The sequence below is a fragment of the Nerophis ophidion genome, linkage group LG15 (genome assembly GCF_033978795.1).
Source record: "Nerophis ophidion isolate RoL-2023_Sa linkage group LG15, RoL_Noph_v1.0, whole genome shotgun sequence".
Classification (NCBI taxonomy): domain Eukaryota; kingdom Metazoa; phylum Chordata; class Actinopteri; order Syngnathiformes; family Syngnathidae; genus Nerophis; species Nerophis ophidion.
This window is the reverse complement of record NC_084625.1, coordinates 53,027,012-53,050,490: the sequence shown is the minus strand read 5'-3', so window position 1 is coordinate 53,050,490 and position 23,479 is coordinate 53,027,012. Positions and strand designations below refer to the sequence as shown.

Genomic DNA, 23,479 nt, shown 5'->3' with positions numbered 1-23,479 from the left:
CCTAGATGCCAACGCTGTTTGTGGAGTCAGTGCTGGAGGTTCACAGTAAATTTGTTCAGCTCATCAACACTGTTCTGAATGGAGACCAACACTTCATGAGTGCGCTCGATAAGGTGACGTGTCAACTGCAAAATGTGTAGCTGTAGAACTAAGAAGTACTCCGTTGCCTGGTTTTATTTTTACTTTTATCAACCTTTTTTTTCCAAAGGCCTTGACGTCCGTAGTGAACTTTAGGGAGCCCAAGTCCATCTGTAAAGCCCCAGAACTGGTCAGTGCAAACCCACACACCAATGGAGTACATTCATTTTTGTCCTCAAAATTCTGCAAAAGTTTTTTTGTGTAATTTTTTAAATGTATTAATAGTATTAAAAAAATCACATGCATTCACCATTTTTGCTCACTTTTTGATGCACCTTAGGCAGCAATTACAGCCTTACAGTAACATTTTTCAAAGCAAAAAATACAACAAGAACACCACCGGCTAGCTTATGTTACCATTAGTGGTTTAACAGAACATATTTGTTTGACAATTGTCTATTTTTCTCACAATTACAAAGTTCATGTAATACATTTTTTTACCGTCTTGGATAAAATGATTGGTGTTTACGGCTGTCATCTTGTACACGCAGGAAGCGCGTGCACACATATTAAAGCAGTCCAAGAGAAGCAACAAACCATTTGCAGCCATGTTGTTGTTATGATAAAATATACATTCAATGGCAGCTAACACTAGCTATCCAAATTGCTATTATTAGCAAACAAAACCTAAAGATAATGCAGTGTGTGACGTACGTACATAATTACATTATTACATATGAGAAGGCGGGATATGCTGTGTAAAATACTTTGTAAAGTTGTCACTGTCTAGGAGTCTGTGTAAATGTTGCAAACACACCTTTTAAGTCTTTTTGAGTACAATGTGTTGCGTGCAATCAGTCTTCCTCAGGGAATAAAACACTGATCGGTCCCAAGTTCTTTAGATGACATAAAAGTTCAGTAAAAAGGACCCCAGAGACAGAATAAATCAATACCAAGGTTTTTTTACTAAACAGTAAGGAGATAGTCTGACAAAAAAAAAAAGGTGGATCTAATGACGGAGTTGGACGTTACAACTAATGAGTGACCAAACAAAAATGCGGAACAATAGCATCACTAAGAGAGTTCCTAAACGTAAGACAAAAGGAGTTAACTCTTATAATGAGGAGGCACCCCCACTTACAAAGAGGGATGCACCTGCTGATAAGAAGAGGGACCGTGTCCTTCACAGAACAGAACTGGCTTAAACCTCCTTTTTGAGGAGTGATTTATCATGTTTGTGCAGACACTGGGCGCTCGAGGACCAAATATGGAAATCAAAAACAGATAGTAAGGCAACAAAAGTATACCGGCCGCATGAATATCTCCAGAGTTGAATAGTACCAGTAGCACTAGTAACTTGTTGCAGGTGGCTGCAATCATTTAGCACTGAGATGCACCCTGGTTACCCCTGTTTACGTTGGCACCGGTACCATAAGAGAACTGAGTTTTTACATGGCATCGTAACTCCTGGTCCGCCAGAGAATAAGAAAACATAGTAGGAAGGATCATTGTTGCTTATTCAGTGACTTTATTACTTTATCTTTTAGATTGTCTTTTCATAAAAAGCAAGGAGTGACGAGTCTGGCCACATTTTCCTGTTCTTTTGGAGACTGTTAGATGACAATGTCCACTCTGGACACCCTTGGCCTGTATTATAAAGTCTGGTCGTCACTTGTCTCCTGGTGTCTGTACAGCTGGCCAAGTACTGTGACAATCTGCTGAAGAAGTCTGCAAAGGGAATGACGGAGAACGAGGTGGAGGACAAGCTGACCAGCTTCATTACCGTGTTTAAGTACATAGATGACAAAGACATCTTTCAAAAGGTACTATTCCCCTGACACTTGTTTGTATTCTTCACTTGGAGCTTGAAGTAGTGATAAAAATACAGTTGTATGTCTATTATTAGCCTCTTCAGAAATTCTTTTGTCCCTTTTCCAGTTTTATGCCAGAATGCTAGCGAAGCGACTAATACACGGGTTATCTTTGTCCATGGACTCGGAAGAAGCCATGATCAACAAACTAAAGGTACATCCTGATTGTCCCTCCCTGAATAGCCTGCTATATTTGCCCCGTTAACGAGCCACCTCGGTCTCTCCTGAATTCCCACAGCAAGCGTGCGGCTATGAATTCACGAGCAAGCTCCACAGAATGTACACAGACATGAGCGTAAGCGCCGACCTCATCAACAAGTTCAACAATTTCATCAAGACTCAGGAGACCGTGGTGGACCTGGGCATCAACTTCCAGATATACGTATTACAGGTGAGGAGCGAGTGCCTGCTTACTATACTAACCAGTGGTTCTCAAACTTGTACCAGCTCAGAAAACACTCTCCAAGTGCCACCACAATGATCAACATAAAGTGCAGTAGCGCAGTAGGCCTAAGTATTCATTAATACCTAAGCAGATGTTTTATATAACAGGTATATTTCATATTTTTGGCCACTGTAACGTTACACAAAGTTTGAACAGTGACACTGTGTTTAAATATAGGAAAACTCTGCACCACTAGATCACATGTGTCAAACTCAAGGCTCAGGGGCCCAGATCTTATTTTTTTACTAAATGTTTTCCTTCTTTCTGTTTTGACTAAAACAATACTTGTACTGCATGCAATTGCATATATATTCAACTTTAATATTATCTAATAATGTAAGAATTATTGCATTTTATTGAATAATTTAATTGAATCTGTATGAATTTAGAAATAGTGGAGGCCCTTGGGGATATTTTAGGGTGTGTTCGTTCACTTTTGTCTAAAAGCGCCAAATTAGGCACAGGTGTAGCTCAGGGCATACTTAAATGATTTGGCTAGGGTGCCGGTGACCTTTGGGGTCGCCATAGCGACTGATCCAATATGGCCACCACCTGAACGCACTTTTGTCTCTACACTTGAACCAGATGAGCTACAAATCCAAACTTGGTGTCTAATTCATGTGTTTTGACAATTAGAAACATGATGGAAAAAAATCATCTTTATGATTGGGTGTGTCTGGACACCTAATTAGCATATTTTCAGGTGTACCTTAACTTTTGATACTTTTTGGCAAAATATTTTAGATTTTTTGAGCATCAGAAACATACTGGAGTGATCAGATTTATGATCATTTATTTATTAGAGCACTCTAATTTCCATATTGACAAGATAGCCGTGTTGCACCAGCTTTTACTCATAACAACGCCCAAGTTACGTCCAATGTCTTCAGAATAGCAAAACGCCACTTGGAAATATGCAAATTAGGGGTTTAGACACGCCCCAAAATAAAAATGAGCATTCCAACACATTTCTAATTGTCAAAACACATGAAATAGACACCAAGTTTACATTTGTAGCTCATCACTTTCAAATGTTAGAGACACAAGCTATTACAAGTGGCGGCCATATTTGATTGGCCGCTGTGGTGACCCCAAAGGTCACTGGCGCCCTAGCTAAATCATTTAAGTATGCCCTGAGCTACATCTGTGCCAAATGTTTGCGCTTTTAGAGAAAAGTGAACGAAAATATCCCAGAGGGCCTCCACTAAAAGGGAAAGTACTTATCAATGAATCTGTAATAATAATGTTGTTAATGTTAATTTTGTAATGTTTGTTAAATTGATTTGAACTTAGGTTTGAAAGTAGTTATAATCTGTAATAATAAAAACTGGTAGTTATTTTTCGTGTAGAATATATAATACATCACACTTTTTTGAAATAAAATAAATATCTGATTGACTTATAATTTTAAAGTGAGTTATCCATTGAATTATACACTGTAAAAATGACAATAGGTAAAAAAAAAATCCAAACTGTCTGCTCTACTGCAAGAATTTTGTCGTATAAAACAGTTGTACCGTTTTTCCATGTAAAGTCATTCACCATGAAATAAAACAACAAAGACTGTATATATGAAAAAATGGCCTCTCAGTCGCCAGAATTTTAATGTTAAAAACTTAAAATTTGCTGTAAAAACACTGTAAATTATATGTTAAAATGATGGGATACATTAAAATAACTGACAAAAAATTATATTACGATCAAATGCATGTGCAATTTCATGATAATATCACGAGGCGAATCCTTATACATTTATATTCATGTATTACTCACTGTTACAAGTGGCCCTCTGAGGGCAGCCTTAACTGCAGTGTGGCCCTCAGTGTAAACCAGTTAGACACCTCTGCACCAGATGGAGCCTGCGTACCAGTAGTGGTGCACGTAGCACGGTTGGAGAATGAGTGGAATCAATGCTGTATGTTTGCAGGCTGGAGCGTGGCCACTCACACAAGTCCCCTCCTCCACCTTCGCCATCCCTCAAGAGCTGGAGAAGAGTGTGCAGATGGTGAGGTGCTTCAATTGAGCAACTTCTTGAAAGTAGCAGTAGAGTGGGAACACAAGTTGCCTCTGTATTGTAGCAATGATCTTTTATATATGATGTTTGACACGGAAGACTTACAAAGTTTGTGAGTAAATAGATATGATGAAAATAGTATAAATCCCACGGAGATTCCCGAGACATTTTGACAGACAATGAGCTAGCCAGTCGCGTGACGTAGAGGAGGAACCACAGATCCCTTGCTCACCCACAATGATGCTAATCAATCAGACTTAGAGGGAGCCAACAACGACTACTTTTGGACAAATGATGATCCAGAACCTTCTATTGTTGATCCTGAAGATAAGTAGGGTGAGCTACAAGTTTTAGAAGCTCTGCTAAACATATCCTGAAACACTAAGCATCATGTAGCAGTATTGCTAAGTGCTAAACAAGAAATACAAACATAATGAAACAATATCTTACTGTACGATGTCTGCTCTCACTGCGATGACGACTTATAGGATGTCCATATCTTCCTGCTTAGATGAATAATTAATTTTAATCCACACTCAGGGTCAAGAAAGTTGCCGCTGACACTGTCTTGTGTTGTGTGTGTTAGTCTCCATGTCCCGGGTATGAACTGAATGTCACAGATGTACAATTTCTAGATCCTCCAGATGAGAGGCATGATTCATAATCTAGAATAACTTTAAGGAGCCGAGACAATGCAGCAGTAGCAGAGGCAGCATCAAAAAAGAAATTGATGCTGCATAAACTTCTGCTTTACAGTTTTACAGCAGTTAGTATCCATACGTGTTGCATTACTGCCATCTTCAGGTTCATTTTATAATTACATTCAAGTCTCTCCTTGAGTCCAGTGCAGGTTAAGCTATAGTGAGCTCTCGGTTGTCAATGCTGAAAGTACTTTGTCTGTGTTAGCGCTTATAATAACAACATTACTAATATGTGCTTCATATTCAGGTCACAAGAGGTAAATTGTATTGTTTGCAGGGTTTGGATGGTTTGTGGGCAAAATAGAGAGCCCCCATAGACTCCATGATTGTTAGCTGACTTTTTATTCAGTTATCTGTTTACGACTTAGATTGCATAAAAAAATAAAAACGTGTTCATGTCTCATATAAAGATTGTGAATGACAAATAGCACATCTCTTTCTAATTTTTGCGTATTTCCAGTATGACTGATCTAAAAATATAGTCAGAGTGAAGAAGCGGTGCTACAGTGGCGTCAATCTTTGGAAATAGCCGAAGGTATTCGGAGTGGAATATTCAAAATGGCTGACTGAATTTGTTGCATTTTGTGATGTTTTTACTGTGTTTTTACATACTTTGTGGTTAGTAAATACAACATGGTGTAATGTATACAATGAAACACAAGTCTGCATATGAAGTTAACTTGTTTTTACACTCTACTGCTACTTGGAAGGAGCATCACTGTGTAGTTACATCAGTTTCACTTTTGTTACAGTTTGAGTTATTCTACAATCAGCATTTCAGTGGGAGGAAGTTGACCTGGCTGCACTACCTTTGCACAGGTAACTTCACATGCACGCACCATCTTTTTTTACACTCACTATTTCCCTCAGCCAGCGGTTCTCATAACCAGAAATGGTATTTATTGCTTAGTTTGTACAAAGCACAACATAACCATTCAGTCACCTGGTAACCAACAAGGATGTAAACAAGTAGCTGACCTGTAAAAGTTTATAAAGCACTTATTATAGTGGGGCGGTGTAGCTCGGTTGGTAGAGCGGCCGTGCCAGCAACTTGAGGGTTGCAGGTTCGATTCCCGCTTCCGCCACCCTAGTCACTGCCGTAGTGTCCTTGGGCAAGACACTTTACCCACCTGCTCCCAGTGCCACCCACACTGGTTTAAATGTAACTTAGATATTGGGTTTCACTATGTAAAGCGCTTTGAGTCACTAGAGAAAAGCGCTATATAAATATAATTCACAATTCACATTATTCCTTGTGTTGCGAGCTTAGTGTTAAACATGTCCTCTTATCAGCTTCTGCTGGTTTTTACTCACTGTGTAACATGATTAGCCTCATCATCCAGTCTTACATTTTAACCCTTTGGTTTTTGCCCTCAAAGCCCTGTCCGTGTCCAGGGAGTCATTCCCTAAATGTGGAAACATTTACACAAATGATTTTGGGTAAATCAGAATATCGACCTAATCACGCTCTTATCAATCATACACTCATACTGCCCTTAGTATTTACATCAGTGGTTCTTAACCTGGGTTCGATCGAATCCTAGGGGTTTGGTGAGTCGGCCTCAGGGGTTCGGCAGAGTCTCCGCCACGGAGGTAAAGACACATCCGACTTATCGTGTAAATACAAACTTCTCCCTATCAGCGTATTATGGACACCCCCAAACAATATTACCTCTAATTTTCCATCTGATTTGCAGGTTTTGTGATTGAAACTTTTACTAGCAGATTGCAAAGGAAGAGAATACATTATATGAAACAGTACAGTTTACACAGTACAGTACATATTCCGTACAATTGACCACTAAATGGTAACACCCCAATACATTTTTCAACTTGTTTAAGTCGGGGTCCACCTGAATCAATTCATGGTAATGTGGGTAAGGTGTGTCATTTGTTGTGAGTTCATGCAAGGTGATGTTTATGCACGCTTCATTTTGTGCACCAGTAAAAAAAACAGATGACTTTTTCTTGATTTTGAAAAACAAAAAAAACATTTTATTTTTCACTAAAAAGGGTTCGGGGAATGCTCATATGAAACTGGTGGGGTTTGGTACCTCCAACAAGGTTAAGAACCACTGATTTACATCAATTTTGTAAGGTACTGATACATCTAGTAATAAATGCTGTGTATTTCAGTTCAGTTCAGTTTATTTTCAGTCTAACAAAAACATATTCAAACATGGATCACGATTCAAAAATGAATAACATGACTGAAACAGGCAGAAGCAAAAAAGTTTATATGCCCGACATAAATTTTTTTACATTCAATTAAGTTACCTTTTCTAATAATTTTGTAATCCAAAAAGAAATATAGTCATTCGGCATTTACATTTAAGTTGCCCTTAAACAAATGATACAAAAATATGTACTTACACACATGCACTTTTTTGTAAATAGATAAACATACATACCTTCTAAATACAACATTTAACCAAACAAACATACATTTCTAGTTCACATAACTTTTTAAAATACATTGTGACATGTTCTTTTTGAAATGGAATACTGAGTCACTCATTTTTATTTCTTTAACCAACAGAATTCCACAAATTAACACCGAGAACAGATAAACTTCTACGTTTAACAACTAATCTTGCTTTTGGTAAAATAAACTTAGATTCATCTCTTAGATTGTATTTGCTGGTCTGTAGAGAGAAGTATTTTTGAATTCCTTCTGGAAGAGTATTTATTTTTGCTTTGAACATTATCTGTGTTATTTTATAATAAACAATATCTTGAAATTTCATAAGTTTTGATTTAACAAATAATGGATGGGTGTGGTCATAATATCCTGTTTTGTTTATTAGCCGTACAGCAAAACAATATCATTAATTATGGTTTTAAAAGTGGTTCTACACAGTATGTCATGTATGGAAGTATCAAAGTATAATAAATTGTTAACAAAGAATTATAATTAAGTAATTCTTTAGTTTTATACAAAACACCAAGTGTTTTTGATATTTTTGTTTTTATATAATTTACATGTTGTCTCCATGATAATTTATAGTCAATTATAACTCCCAAAAACTTAGTATCAAAGACACGCTCAATTTTATCTCCATTTATTTTAATATTTACTTCATTAGACACCTCAGTTTTGGTGCCAAATATCATAAATTTAGTTTTAGCAATATTAAGTGATAATTTATTCATATCAAACCAGTTTTTAAGCACTGTCATTTCTTGTTCTGTTTTTACCAAAAGTTCATTAAATTTTTTTCCGGAACAAAGGATGGTTGTGTCATCAGCAAACATAAAAAATGTTAAGAAACTTGATGCATCATAAAAATCATTAATGAAAATTGTAAATAACTTATGACCAATTATAGAACCCTGAGGAATTCCACAAACTATATTTTTTAAATCCAGATATTGTATTATCCACCTGAACACATTGTTTTCTATTTTTTTAGATAGCTCTTGATCCAGGACAGAGCTGGCCCTCGGATGCCGTACTTATCCAACTTATTTATTAACTGTCTGTGGTAGGGATGCACCGAAATGAAAATTTGTGGCCGAAGCCGAATAAAATTTAAACGCTTGGCCGAATACCGAATAATGAATGCAGTTTTTCACAATTTTTTAAATATTGCATAAATAGCCTAGAATAAATATTTAGACATGTTTTTCAAATAAAGTAATTTTTTATTGAATATTGACATTTTTTTTAATATTCCAGTAGCCTTTGCTTTTCAAAAAAAGCACAAAGTTTTTCATTTATATTAGGCCTTCAAACAAAACATGCATTCCAAAAAAAAATAAAGTGCATTAGAGTGGATAAACCCACAACAAATGAATTATTGTCCTTTTGGCAAAAGTCTGCTTAGCCACAGTAGATATGCTAATAATGTAAACAGAAGGCTCAAGTAAATCTCAATTAAGTGTGTGCTTGTAACCTCATACACTTATACAGGTAGCCTACACAACAGGCTAATAATGTAAACAGAAGGCTCAAGTAAATCTCAATAAGTGTGTGCTTGTAACCTCATACACTTATACAGGTAGCCTACACAACAGGCTAATAATGTAAACAGAGGCCCCACTAAATCTCAATAAGTTTGTGCATGTAACCTCATACACTTATACAGGTACACAACATATCCCAACGTCACCGCGTCCAAAAATTGCGTCACACGCCACTATTCGGCCTTGTTTTTAACTCATTCCACCGAAGGCCGAATGTGGCTTTTTTTGCCATATTCGGCCGAATATATTCGGTTACCGATTAATCGGTGCATCCCTAGTCTGTGGTCAATGTTATCGTACTATTTCCCGTACTAGAGGTGATTATCACTGACTTAGGGGAGCTGTTTGTTGATGAAGACACGTAATTAGCTGCTAGTTGCTTATCAGCCCGTGACCAAAGATAAATACAGTATCATCCAAAGGGGATCTTCTTTTGTGATCGTCATTGATAGGCATTAATCGGCAACGGCCAATCACATACTTTTCCAGAAAAATGATCCAGTGTCTAAGCAAATTGGTCTGGAAATGATTATTTATTACAAATAATGTATATTAGCTCATCCATCTATGCCAATGCAATTAAATACTCTCCCACTAGAGGGCAGAAGGCACATCATTCGAATGCATGGCCACTGTATATAATCAAGCAACGTGTGTGTGTGCCATTCATCTGCAATGAAAGCCCTAATGATGCAAGGTGTGTGTGTGTTGCAAAGGTGAAGTGAAGATGAACTACCTGTCCAAGCCCTACGTGGCCATGGTGTCCACCTACCAGATGGCGGTGCTCCTCACCTTCAACAACAGCCTGACGGCCTCGTACAAGGAGCTGCAGGACGGCACCCAGATGAACGAGAAGGAGCTGCAGAAGACCATCAAGTCGCTGCTGGACGTCAAGATGCTCAACCACAACTCGCAAAAGGTCAGAGGTCATATAGGACTCGACTTGTGTGAAGTGTGGGCTCAGACCTGGAAGAAGGTTTAGTGCTTCTTGAGGAAGACAGCAACTCCCGGTCAGGCGTGAGTGCGACCGCCTGGTCAAAGTTCTCATTCGGAGGCTTTTCAAAAAGCCAAGGAAAAAGCGAGTATGTTTGAGGGCCGTCCCACCAAATGTGTGCCGTGTGCTTGGTGTATTTCTCTCAAAATGTGACCTTCACTTGTAGCCCGTCTCTTTAATTGTATTCTGCACAAGGTTTTTACAATATTAATTACTCTTGAGTCAAAGTAACAAGAGTGTTGAGTGTAGTACTAATACATGGTCATGTAGTACAGTAATGTGTCGAGGTACCAAGAGTAAGTGGAAGACTACAAACCCTGTTTCCATATGAGTTGGGAAATTGTGTTAGATGTAAATATAAACAGAATACAATGATTTGCAAATCATTTTCAAGCCATATTCAGTTGAATATGCTACAAAGACAACATATTTGATGTTCAAACTCATACATTTTATTTTATTTTTTGCAAATATTAATTAGCTTAGAGTTTCATGGCTTCAATACGTGCCAAAGTAGTTGGGAAAGGGCATGTTCACCACTGTGTTACATCACCTTTTCTTTTAACAACACTCAATAAACGTTCGGGAACTGAGGAAACTTATTGTTGAAGCTTTGAAAGTGGAATTCTTTCCCATTCTTGTTTTATGTAGAGCTTCAGTCCTTCAACAGTCCGGGGTCTCCGCTGTCCTATTTTACGCTTCATAATGCGCCACACATTTTCCATGGGAGACAGGTCTGGACTGCAGGCGGGCCAGGAAAGTACCCGCACTTTTTTTTTACGAAGCCACGCTGTTGTAACACGTGCTGAATGTGGCTTGGCATTGTCTTGCTGAAATAAGCAGGGGCGTCCATGAAAAAGACGGCGCTTAGATGGCAGCATATGTTGTTCCAAAACCTGTATGTACCTTTCAGCATTAATGGTGCCTTCACAGATGTGTAAGTTACCCATGCCTTGGGCACTAATGCACCCCCATACCATCACACATGCTGGCTTTTCAACTTTGCAGTATGGATGGTTCGCTTCCCCTTTGGTCCGGATGACACGATGTCGAATATTTCCAAAAACAATATGAAATGTGGACTCGTCAGACAACAGAACACTTTTCCAATTTGCATCAGTCCATCTTAGATGATCTCGGGCCCAGAGAAGCCGGCGGCCTTTCTGGATGTTGTTGATAAATGGCTTTCACTTTGCATAGTAGAGCTTTAACTTGCACTTACAGATGTCGTGATCAACTGTATTTAGTGACAGTGGTTTTCTGAAGTGTTCCTGAGCCCATGTGGTGATATCCTTTAGAGATTGATGTCGGTTTTTGATACAGTTTCGTCTGAGGGATGGAAGGTCACCGTCATTCAATGTTGGTTTCCGGCCATGCCGCTTACCTGGAGTGATTTCTCCAGATTCTCTGAACCTTTTGATGATATTATGGAGCGTAGATGTTGAAATCCCTAAATTTCTTGCAATGTCACTTTGAGAAAGGTTGTTCTTAAACTGTTTGACTATTTGCTCACGCAGTTGTGGACAAAGGGGTGTACCTCGCCCCATCCTTTCTTGTGAAAGACTGAGCATTTTTTGGGAAGCTGTTTTTATAGCCAATCATGGCACCCACCTGTTCCCAATTAGCCTGCACACCTGTGGGATGTTCCCAATAAGTGTTTGATGAGCATTATCAGTATTTATTGCCACTTTTCCCAACTTCTTTGTCACGTGTTGCTGGCATCAAATTCTAAAAGTAATGATTATTTGCATAAAAACAACGTTTATGAGTTTGAACATCAAATATGTTGTCTTTGTAGCATATTCAACTGAATATGGCTTGAAAAGGATTTGCAAATCATTGTATTTTGTTTATATTTACATCTAACACAATTTACCAAGGAAGTCTTTTACATGTTATTGTAGGATTGTTTGATAAAAACTATTTTTTTTAGCACTTTTATTTTGCATTTAAGCATTTTCTTTCCTGGGGATGCTAGTGGAGACTATGTGGAATGTTGCACCTGCAACTATGAAGACTTCCTCACATGTCTGATCTCCTTCCTCTGGCCGGCAGGAGGAGATTGAAGCCGAATCCACCTTCTCACTAAATATGAGTTTCGTCAGTAAAAGGACCAAGTTCAAGATCACCACGTCCATGCAGAAGGACACACCACAGGTCAGACACTCACCTGGGACACAGAGTCCTGCCTGCTTTCATCGTCAGTCATTTCTTACAAACAACTGCTTTGATACATCAGAGAAGTACGCTAGAATATTAATATTGATACATTACTTTTTCATTGGGCAGAACAAATGGTCAGTAAGACTAAAAGAAATAAAAGGGAGGTCTATGTACTGCAGGGAGTCAAGTTCTGTGTTATAGGACACAAAGCTATCAAAATGACTGTTTATATTTCATCAATTCATTTATTTTGAGAATAAGTTGAACATTTTAAAATATTTTATATACCAAGTAATATAACTTAATATACAGTTAGCTATGAGCATGCTAGCAAGATAACACCAAGTAACAACGTTCATTACTATTAGTAATGGGCAAAAATGTTAGCATCTTATCATTTAGCAGGGTAATTAGCTTGCTAGCACAAGCCATAACCTTTAGTTTTATACTTACAAATTGACTAAAATGCTAACAATTAGCATGCTGGCAAGATAGCACAAGGTAACAATATTCATTAATTTTTGTTATTTTCCCACAATATTGACTGAAATGCTAACAGTTAATATGCTTTAGTAATGGGCGAAAGTGTTAGCATCTTATCATTTAGCAGGGTAATTAGCTTGCTAGCGAGATAGCACAAGCCAAGGTATTAATATTCATAACCTTTAGTTTTATACTTACAAATTGACTAACATGCTAACAATTAGCATGCTAGCAAGATAGCACAAGGTAACAATAGTCATGAATTTTTGTTATTTTCCCACAATATTGACTGAAATGCTAACAGTTAATATGCTTTAGTAATGGGCGAAAATGTTAGCATCTTATCATTTAGCAGGCTAATTAGCTTGCTAGCGAGATAGCACAAGCCAAGGTATTAATATTCATAAGCATGTTAGCATGTTAGTCAATTTGTAAATATAAAAAAATAACCTTTAGTTTTATATTTACAAATTGACTAACATGCTAACAATTAGCATGCTAGCAAAATAGCACAAGGTAACAATAGTCATGATTTTTAGTTATTTTCCGACACAATTGACTGAAATGCTAACTGTTACTTGGCGTTATCTTGCTAGCATATTAACTGTTAGCATTTCAGTACTACACTTGATCTTAGCCAAAAGGCCGACAGTTTTGTCGGAAAATAACAAAAATTCATGAATATTGTTACCTTGTGCTATCTTGCCAGCGGGTTAATTGTAAGCATGTTAGTCAATTTGTAAATATAAAACTAAAGGTAATGATTATTTGTACCTTGGCTTGTGCTATCTCGCTAGCAAGCTAATTACCCTGCAAATGATAAGATGCTAACATTTTAGCCAATTACTAACAGTACTGAACTTTGTTACTTGGTGTTATCTTGCTAGCATATTAACTATGTTTAGTACTATAAGTAATGGGCGAAAAGGTTAGCATCTTATCATTTAGCAGAGTAATAAGCTTGCTAGCACAAGCCATAACCTTTAGTTTTATACTTACAAATTGACTAATACGCTTACAATTAGCATGCTGGCAAGATAGCACAAGGTAACAATATTCATGAATTTTTGTTATTTTCCCACAATATTGACTGAAATGCTAACAGTTAATATGCTTTAGTAATGGGCGAAAATGTTAGCATCTTATCATTTAGCAGGGTAATAAGCTTGCTAGCGAGATAGCACAAGCCAAGGTATTAATATTCATAACGTTTAGTCTTATATTTACAAATTGACTAACATGCTAACAATTAGCATGCTAGCAAAATAGCACAAGGTAACAATAGTCATGATTTTTAGTTATTTTCCGACACAATTGACTGAAATGCTAACTGTTACTTGGCGTTATCTTGCTAGCATATTAACTGTTAGCATTTCAGTCAATTTTGTCGGAAAATAACAAAAATTCATGAATATTGTTACCTTGTGCTATCTTGCTAGCGTGTTAATTGTAAGCATGTTAGTCAATTTGTAAATATAAAACTAAAGGTTATGAATATTAATATCTTGGCTTGTGCTATCTCGCTAGCAAGCTAATTACCCTGCAAATGATAAGATGCTAACATTTTAGCCAATTACTAACAGTACTGAACTTTGTTACTTGGTGTTATCTTGCTAGCATATTAACTATGTTTAGTACTATAAGTAATGGGCGAAAAGGTTAGCATCTTATCATTAGCAGGGTAATAAGCTTGTTAGCACAAGCCATAACCTTTAGTTTTATACTTACAAATTGACTAATACGCTTACAATTAGCATGCTGGCAAGATAGCACAAGGTAACAATATTCATGAATTTTTGTTATTTTCCCACAATATTGACTGAAATGCTAACAGTTAATATGCTTTAGTAATGGGCGAAAATGTTAGCATCTTATCATTTAGCAGGGTAATAAGCTTGCTAGCGAGATAGCACAAGCCAAGGTATTAATATTCATAACGTTTAGTCTTATATTTACAAATTGACTAACATGCTAACAATTAGCATGCTAGCAAAATAGCACAAGGTAACAATAGTCATGATTTTTAGTTATTTTCCGACACAATTGACTGAAATGCTAACTGTTACTTGGCGTTATCCTGCTAGCATATTAACTGTTAGCATTTCAGTCAATTTTGTCGGAAAATAAAAATTCATGAATATTACCTTGTGCTATCTTGCTAGCGTGTTAATTGTAAGCATGTTAGTCAATTTGTAAATATAAACTAAAGGTTATGAATATTAATACCATGGCTTGTGCTATCTCACTAGCAAGCTAAATGATAAGATGCTAACATTTTAGCCAATTACTAACAGTAATGAACATTGTTACTTGGTGTTATCTTGCTAGCATATTAACTATGTTTAGTACTATAAGTAATGGGCGAAAATGTTAGCATTTTTAGCAATGTACATTTGTTTCCTGTTAGCAAGCCGAATACTAATGGATGACAAGTGTTGTATGTGAATCTACCATCTGGTTCACCCTCAAACGTGTCTCGGCTCGCTAGGAAATGGAGCAGACAAGAAGTGCTGTGGATGAAGACCGCAAAATGTATTTACAAGCTGCTATAGTGAGAATCATGAAGGCCCGCAAGGTCCTGCGACACAACGCCCTCATTCAAGAGGTGGGTGCTTCTCTTCTCATCTGCTATACTATCAGGTCACATGACCAGGAAATAGTGTTGAATAAGTGGAAAAGTGTTTGGTGGCAATTCCAACTTTGATCTCAGCGTCCGTCGCTGTGTAGAGTGGCGCTTTCCATCATGTTCAGCAGACTGCATTGCAAAGTGTTGAAGCCAGCCAGCATGTGTCCAATAACTGTCGCCCCCTGCAGGTGATCAATCAGTCCAAAGCCAGGTTCAACCCCAGCATCAGTATGATCAAGAAGTGCATCGAGGTCCTCATCGACAAGCAGTACATCGAGCGCAGTCAGACCTCGGCGGACGAGTACAGCTACGTGGCCTAGGACCCCGGTCTCCCGCGCGACTGTGGACCATGCAGCTTTTAAAAGACAAAATAAACAATAACACAACAAGACTCTGGCATCCCTTTCTTTGGACTGTCGCGGTCTGGCCTGATCCAGACGACAGCTGGGCCCGCACACTCCCGCCCGACTTGTAGTCGTTCCAACTTCAGCAGTGGCGGACGACTCCGGGAGGACGCCGAGGTGCTTGTGGCCGGGAAGGACCGTACAGCGGGGCATCGAGTGGCACATTCATGTTAAAAACCGCCTTTCTTTTCTCACATTTGCAGTTCTTGTGTGTGTTTTTTTTAATGTTCTGGATAGGAATAATATTGTAATAAAACTGCTATACTGACAATTGTATCTACTTTCAGATGTAAAAAGAATGAAATGCTTGTCAAATAAATGAAATGAAATCCCTCAAGACTTGTATTTCCAATTAAATGCACATTTTATGTTATAGGTGTCGGAGTGGTTTTCACTGAGGGCCACATGGCAGTTGTTTGGCCCCAGAGGGTCTTTTCTAACAGTGAACACTATTGTTACACCATTTTTCTATGCATTTTATTAGTAGATTTTTTTTTTAACTAAAATGTAAAATAAATATGGTGAATTGCGATAATTTCACTTCAAAATATAGTGTATTTTAAGTGTAGATGGAAAACCACTACTGCTGTTTTTATGGTTAAAAAATGCAGCTCAGTTGCCAACTTCAGCAGTGGCGGACGACTCCGGGAGGACCGTACAGCGGGGCATCGAGTGGCACATTCATGTTAAAAACCGCCTTTCTTTAAACTAAAATGTAAAATATGGTGAATTGCGATTATTTCAGTTCAAAATATAGTATATTTTAAGTGTAGATGGAAAAACACTACTGCTGTTTTTATGGTTTAAAAAAGGCAGCTCAGTTGCCAAAATTTTACTGTAAAATTAACTTTTTTTTTTACTGTAAATAAAAAAACCCGCAATTTTACAGTAAAAATGTGTCACCTGAGCTGCCAGGTTTTTTTTGCCCCCCCCCCCCACAAATCAACAAGTGTAGATTTTCGGTGTATTACAGTAAATGCCAAAACAGCACCACATTTGATTACAGTTAAAAAAAAAAGTTGTTTTTTCATTTAGAGAGAAATGCTGTAAAAACTACAGTAAATTTCACAATTTGACCATGAAATCTAGTTTTACGTTGCACAATTTGAGGGATAACTTGCTTTGAAATCATTATTAGTATTTATTTCTATTTAAAAAATGGTTTGAACGTTTGACAATATATTGTTACATAATTATAACATTTTTAAGTTAACATAATTTGCGATTACATGGAGTACATATATATTTTTTCTGCCAAAATAGAAATAAAGAATACATTTAGTAAGACAAGTTAAGATTACTTTATTGATACATCTTATTTCCAGGGCCAAATAAAATGAAGTGACGGGCCACGTTTAGACACCTTTGTTTTATATGAATACAACTTTTGGTGCAGCAGAATAACCAAACATGTTATGCTGCCATCAGGTGGCCAAAAAGAGTCACTGCAGGGACATTATGACTGCACTTCTATTGTTGGCCAGCAAGGGGCGACAAAGTGCGGCTTGTACACTAGTAAATAGTTGAGATGTAAAACTACACGAAGTTCCTTCCTGGGAGGAAAAGTGACACCTTTCATATTTTGGGGCCTTTTTTTACATTTGTGTGAACAGACTTGTGCGTTTCCACTGGCTGTGGATACTTTAAAGCAGGGGTCAGCAACCTTTTTGAAAGCTAGAGCTACTTCTTGGGTACTGATGGGCTACCAGTTTGATACACACTTAAATTAATTGCCAGAAATAGCTAATTGCTCAATTTACATTTCGTAAATATATATATATATATATTAAAAAAAAGGGTATTTCTGTCTGTCATTCCTTCGTACACTTTTTTTTCCTTTTACGGAAGGTTTTTTGTAGAAAATAAATGATGAAAAAAACACTTAATTGAATGGTTTAAAAGAGGAGAAAACACCAAAAAAATGAAAATAAAATTTTGAAACATAATTTATCTTCAATTTCGACTCTTTATAATTCAAATTTCAGCCGAAAAAAATGAAGAGAAAAACGCGCTAATTCAAATCTTTTTGAAAAAATTAAAAAAATTATTTATGGAGAATAATTAGTAAGTTTTCCTGATTTAGATTAATTTAAAAATTTTGATGACATGTTTTAAATAGGTTAAAATCCAATCTGCACTTTGTTAGAATATATAACAAATTGGACCAAGCTATATTTCTAACAGAGACAAATCATTATTTCTTCTAGATTTTCCAGGATAAAATTTTTAAAAGAAATTCAAAAGACTTTGAAATAAGATTGAAATTAGATTCTACCAGTTTTTTTTTTAGATTTGCCAGAATAATTTTTTTGAATTTTAATCATAATAGGTCTGAAGAAATATTTCACAAATATTCTTTGTTGAAAAAAACAAAGCTAAAATGAAGAATTAAATTAAAATGTATTTATTCTTCTTTACAATAATAATAATAAAAAAAAATTGAATATTGATTTAAATTGTCAGGAAAGAAGAGGAAGGAATTTAAAAAAGTAAAAAGGTATATGTGTTTAAAAATCCTAAAATCATTTTTAAGGTTGCATTTTTTAATCTAAAATTGTCTTTCTGAAAGTTATAAGAAGCAAAGTAAAAAAATAAATGAATTTATTTAAACAAGTGAAGACCGAGTCTTTCAAATATTTTTTCTTGGATTTTCAAATTCTATTTGAGTTTTGTCTCTCTTAGAATTAAAAATGTCGAGCAAAGCGAGACCGGCTTGCTAGTAAATAAATACAATTTAAAAAATAGAAGCAGCTCACTGGTAAGTGCTGCTATTTGAGCTATTTTTAGAACAGGCCAGCTGCGTGACCTGCTGTAAGCATTAAATACATTAAAAAAAATAATAATTTGACTTATTTTTAACATTTTCGCGACTGAGATCCTCTATTCTCCCCAGGAGCCCTAAGAATTAAAAAAAAAATCCATATATTTTGTTATGGTTTGAAAATGGAAAAATATCAAAATGGCCTCCGCATGTTTCAATGTTTCCGTGTGCGGTCCTCTGTGGAAAAAGTTTGGACACCCCCGTGTTAAAGAATGTGGCGTCAAAGTCAGACCTCGTGTGTCCGTCACTTAATTGCCAATGTCGGCAGGTGTGCGAGGAGCATGGCGGCCATTAGTCCAGCAGGCGCCATTAGAGTGAAGACGGCGGCTCCTACCTGCGAGGAAACATTCCTGCTGCTTGCCGCAACATGTGGACGCCCTCGCCGCGTCACGTCAGCTGGGAGCCCGCCGGGAACTTTGTCTCCAGTGAGTCACCAGCAGGAGGACGGCAGACACCACCCAGCCTCTCGCGGGATATACAACACTTTTATGCCGCCATGACCACCTCAACCTTCTTCCACTTTGCCCGGCATTCGGCCATGAAAGTCACGCTGTGACTTAAACCTTCTTCCATTTTGGCCAACATTCGGCCATGAAAGTCACGCTGTGACTTCGCGCTTCTTCCTCATTCGGCCATGAAAGTGACGGTGTGACTCAAAGCTTCTTCCACATTCGGCCATGAAAGTGACGGTGTGCTTCGGACGCACGCGGGTGGTGGTCCCGTGCGGGGACGGAGACATGACGGTCAGTAGCCTGGTCGCCCAAGCCGCCATGAGGTACAAGAGAGCCATCGCCAAGGTAAGAAGTGCCGCTCATCTCACTTCTCGCTCCGGGGGAGGGGGGGGGGGGGCGGGGACCGGACTTCCTGCGTCAGTCAGGCCGCGATGTGGCGCTTCTTTTCGGGCGAAGAGAGCGCGGGACATCGGCGGTGTGCGTGGAGGTTACTTTCTCGGTTGAACGAGGAGATAACTTTGCACTTCGGAGACACTTTTGTTCACAAATGTGTCTTGTTTGAAAGAACACAAATGGCGGGAGTATTGTTGTTAGTTAGTTACTTATTAAGTTATTAATAGACGTGCTCGGTGTTTGTGTGCAGGTGTGCTGATATCAAACTAACAATATCATGGATGAAACTATTGATATCATCTATCACACTATTAATATGATCATTACACTGTTAATATCATGGATTAAACTATTAATATCATCTACCACACTTAATATTATCGATTACACTATTAATGTCATAGATGAAACTATTAATATCAAGGAGTACACTTAATATCATGGATGAAACTATTAATATGGATGAAACTATTAATATCATGGTTGATACTATTGATATCATCTATCACACTATTAATATGATCATTACACTATTATCAGGGATGAAACTATTATCATCTACCACATTTAATAATATCGATTACACTATTAATGTCATAGATGAAACTATTAATATCAAGGAGTACACTTAATATCATGGATGAAACTATTTATATCATGGATTACACTATTAATATGGATGAAACTATTAATATCATGGATGAAACTATTAATATCATGGATGATACTATTGATATCATCTATCACACTATTAATATGATCATTACACTACTATCAGGGATGAAACTATTATCATCTACCACATTTGATAATATCGATTACACTATTAATGTCATAGATGAAACTTAATATCAAGGAGTACACTTAATATCATGGATGAAACTATTGATATCATCTATCACACTATTAATATGATCATTACACTATTATCAGGGGTGAAACTATTATCATCTACCACATTTAATAATGTCGATTACACTATTAATGTCATTTATGAAACTATTAATATCAAGGAGTACACTTAATATCATGGATTATACTTTTTATATAATCAACTAAACTATTAATATCATGGATGAAACTATTAATATAATCGAACTATTAATATCATGGATGAAACTATTGATATCATCTATCACACTATTAATATGATCATTACACTATTATCAGGGATGAAAATATTATCATCTACCACATTTAATAATATCGATTACACTATTAATGTCATTTATGAAACTATTAATATCAAGGAGTACACTTAAAATCATGGATTATACTTTTTATATAATCAACTAAACTATTAATATCATGGATGAAACTATTAATATAGTCGAACTATTAATATGGATGAAACTATTAATATAATCAATTAAGCTATTAACATCATGGATGAAGCTATTATATCCTGGGTGACACTATTAATAGATTGATAGATAGTACTTTATTGATTCCTTCAGGAGAGTTCCTTCAGGAAAATTAAAGTATCATGGATGACATTAATATAATCAATTAAACTATTAATATCATGGATGAAACTATTATCATGGATTACACTATTAATATGGATTAAACTATTAATATCATTTATGACACTAATATGGATTACATTTATCATGGATTACACTATTACTATCATGGATGAAACTATGATGAAACTATTAATATCATGGATGAAACTATTAATGTCATGGATTACACTATTAATATCATGGATGAAACTATTAATATCATGGAGTACACTATTATCATGGATGAAACTATTATGGATTACACTATTACTATCATGGATGAAACTACGATGAAACTATTAATATCATGGATGAAACTATTAATGTCATGGATTACACTATTAATATCATTGATGACACTTAATATCATGGAGTACACAATTATTATGGATGAAACTATTATCATGGATTACACTATTAATTTTATGGATGAAACTATGATGCAACTATTAATATCACGGATGACACTATTAATATCATGGATGAAACTATTAATATCATGGAGTACACTATTATCATGGATGAAACTATTATGGATTACACTATTACTATCATGGATGAAACTATGATGAAACGATTAATATCATGGATGAAACTATTAATGTCATGGATTACACTATTAATATCATTGATGACACTATTAATATCATGGAGTACACAATTATTATGGATGAAACTATTATCATGGATTACACTATTAATTTTATGGATGAAACTATGATGCAACTATTAATATCACGGATGACACTTGATATCATGGATGAAACTATTAATATCATGGATTACACTATTAATATGGATGAAACTATTAATATCATGGATTAAACTATTAATATCATGGATTCCACTATTGTGATGGATGAAACTATTATCATGGATTACACTATTATCATAGACTACACTATTAATATCATGGATTACACTAATATAATGGATGAAACTATGATGCAACTATTAATATCACGGATGACACTATTAATATCATGGATGAAACTATTAACATCATGGATTACACTATTAATATCACGGATGACACTATTAATATCATGGATGAAACTATGATGAAACTATTCATATCACGGATTACACTATTAATATCATGGATGAAACCATTAATATCATGGATTACACTATTAATATGGATGAAACTATTAATATCATGGATTAAACTATTGTCATGGATGAAACTTTTTTCATGGATTACACTATTATCATAGATTACACTATTAATATTATGGATTACACTAATATAATGGATGAAACTATAATGCAACTATTAATATCACGGATGACACCTTAATATCATGGATGAAACTATTGTCATGGATGAAATTTATTTCATAGATTACACTATTAATATTATGGATTACACTATTAATATCATGGATGAAACTATTGTCATGGATGGAATTTATTTCATAGATTACACTATTAATATTATGGATTACACTAATATAATGGATGAAACTATGATGCAACTGTTAATATCACGGATGACACTTTAATATCATGGATTACACTGTTAATATCACGGATGACACTTTAATATCATGGATGGAACTATTAATATCACGGATGACACTTTAATATCATGGATTACTCTATAAATATCACGGATGACACTTTAATATCATGGATTACTCTATAAATATCACGGATGACACTTTAATATCATGGATGGAACTATTAATATCACGGATGAAACTATTGTCATGGATGAAACTTTTTTCATGGATTACACTATTATCATAGATTACACTATTAATATTATGGATTACACTAATATAATGGATGAAACAATGATGCAACTATAATATCACGGATGACACTTTAATATCATGGATGGAACTATTAATATCACGGATGAAACTATTGTCATGGATGAAACTTTTTTCATGGATTACACTATTATCATAGATTACACTATTAATATTATGGATTACACTAATATAATGGATGAAACTATGATGCAACTGTTAATATCACGGATGACACTTTAATATCATGGATTACTCTATTAATATCACGGATGACACTATTAATATCATGGATGAAACTATGATGAAACTATTAATATCAAGGATTACACTATTAATATCATGGATGAAACTATTAATATCATGGATTACACTATTAATATGGATGAAACTTAATATCATGGATTACACTATTATCATGGATGAAACTATTATAGATTACACTATCAATCCACATGTCTCACTAATACCATGCATTTCAACTTTGTTATGCATAGTATTAGGGGTTAGAGTTCAGGATTTTTCCTGACAACTATATGTATCACAAAGTTTTATTTTTTTTTTTTAAATATCAGTCAGTATCGATAATTATTTATATTTTTATGACTTAATATGAACCAGGAGAAATATACATTAAATGGAAACATTTGTATTTCAAACGTAACCTTCCTGCTGATTATAATCCATATTAGCTATCACGGCAAAAAGGAGAACAATTCCCAAGAAGGGTTGTCCTGATACCAATATTTTGGTACTGGTACCTAAGTGTATTTCGATACATTTAGGTACTTTTCTAAATAAAG

The 23,479-nt window shown here is 35.8% G+C and overlaps 2 protein-coding genes across 2 annotated transcripts in view; both read left to right on the top strand.

Moving 5' to 3' along the window:
- Positions 1–16,082, top strand: part of cul2 (cullin 2) — a 31,264-nt gene extending 15,182 nt beyond the window's left edge. Inside the window, exons 11-21 of the mRNA XM_061922362.1 lie at positions 6–113; positions 209–268; positions 1,773–1,901; positions 2,017–2,103; positions 2,188–2,340; positions 4,322–4,399; positions 5,862–5,928; positions 9,792–9,994; positions 12,125–12,226; positions 15,204–15,320; positions 15,530–16,082. Coding sequence (XP_061778346.1) covers positions 6–113; positions 209–268; positions 1,773–1,901; positions 2,017–2,103; positions 2,188–2,340; positions 4,322–4,399; positions 5,862–5,928; positions 9,792–9,994; positions 12,125–12,226; positions 15,204–15,320; positions 15,530–15,661 — 1,236 coding nt within the window. The 3' untranslated portion in view covers positions 15,662–16,082. The remainder of the gene's footprint in view (positions 1–5; positions 114–208; positions 269–1,772; positions 1,902–2,016; positions 2,104–2,187; positions 2,341–4,321; positions 4,400–5,861; positions 5,929–9,791; positions 9,995–12,124; positions 12,227–15,203; positions 15,321–15,529) is intronic.
- Positions 16,083–18,827: 2,745 nt separating this feature from the next.
- Positions 18,828–23,479, top strand: part of LOC133569802 (partitioning defective 3 homolog) — a 332,895-nt gene continuing 328,243 nt past the window's right edge. Inside the window, exon 1 of the mRNA XM_061922424.1 lies at positions 18,828–19,363. Within this exon, the coding sequence (XP_061778408.1) occupies positions 19,244–19,363 (120 nt within the window). The 5' untranslated portion in view covers positions 18,828–19,243. The remainder of the gene's footprint in view (positions 19,364–23,479) is intronic.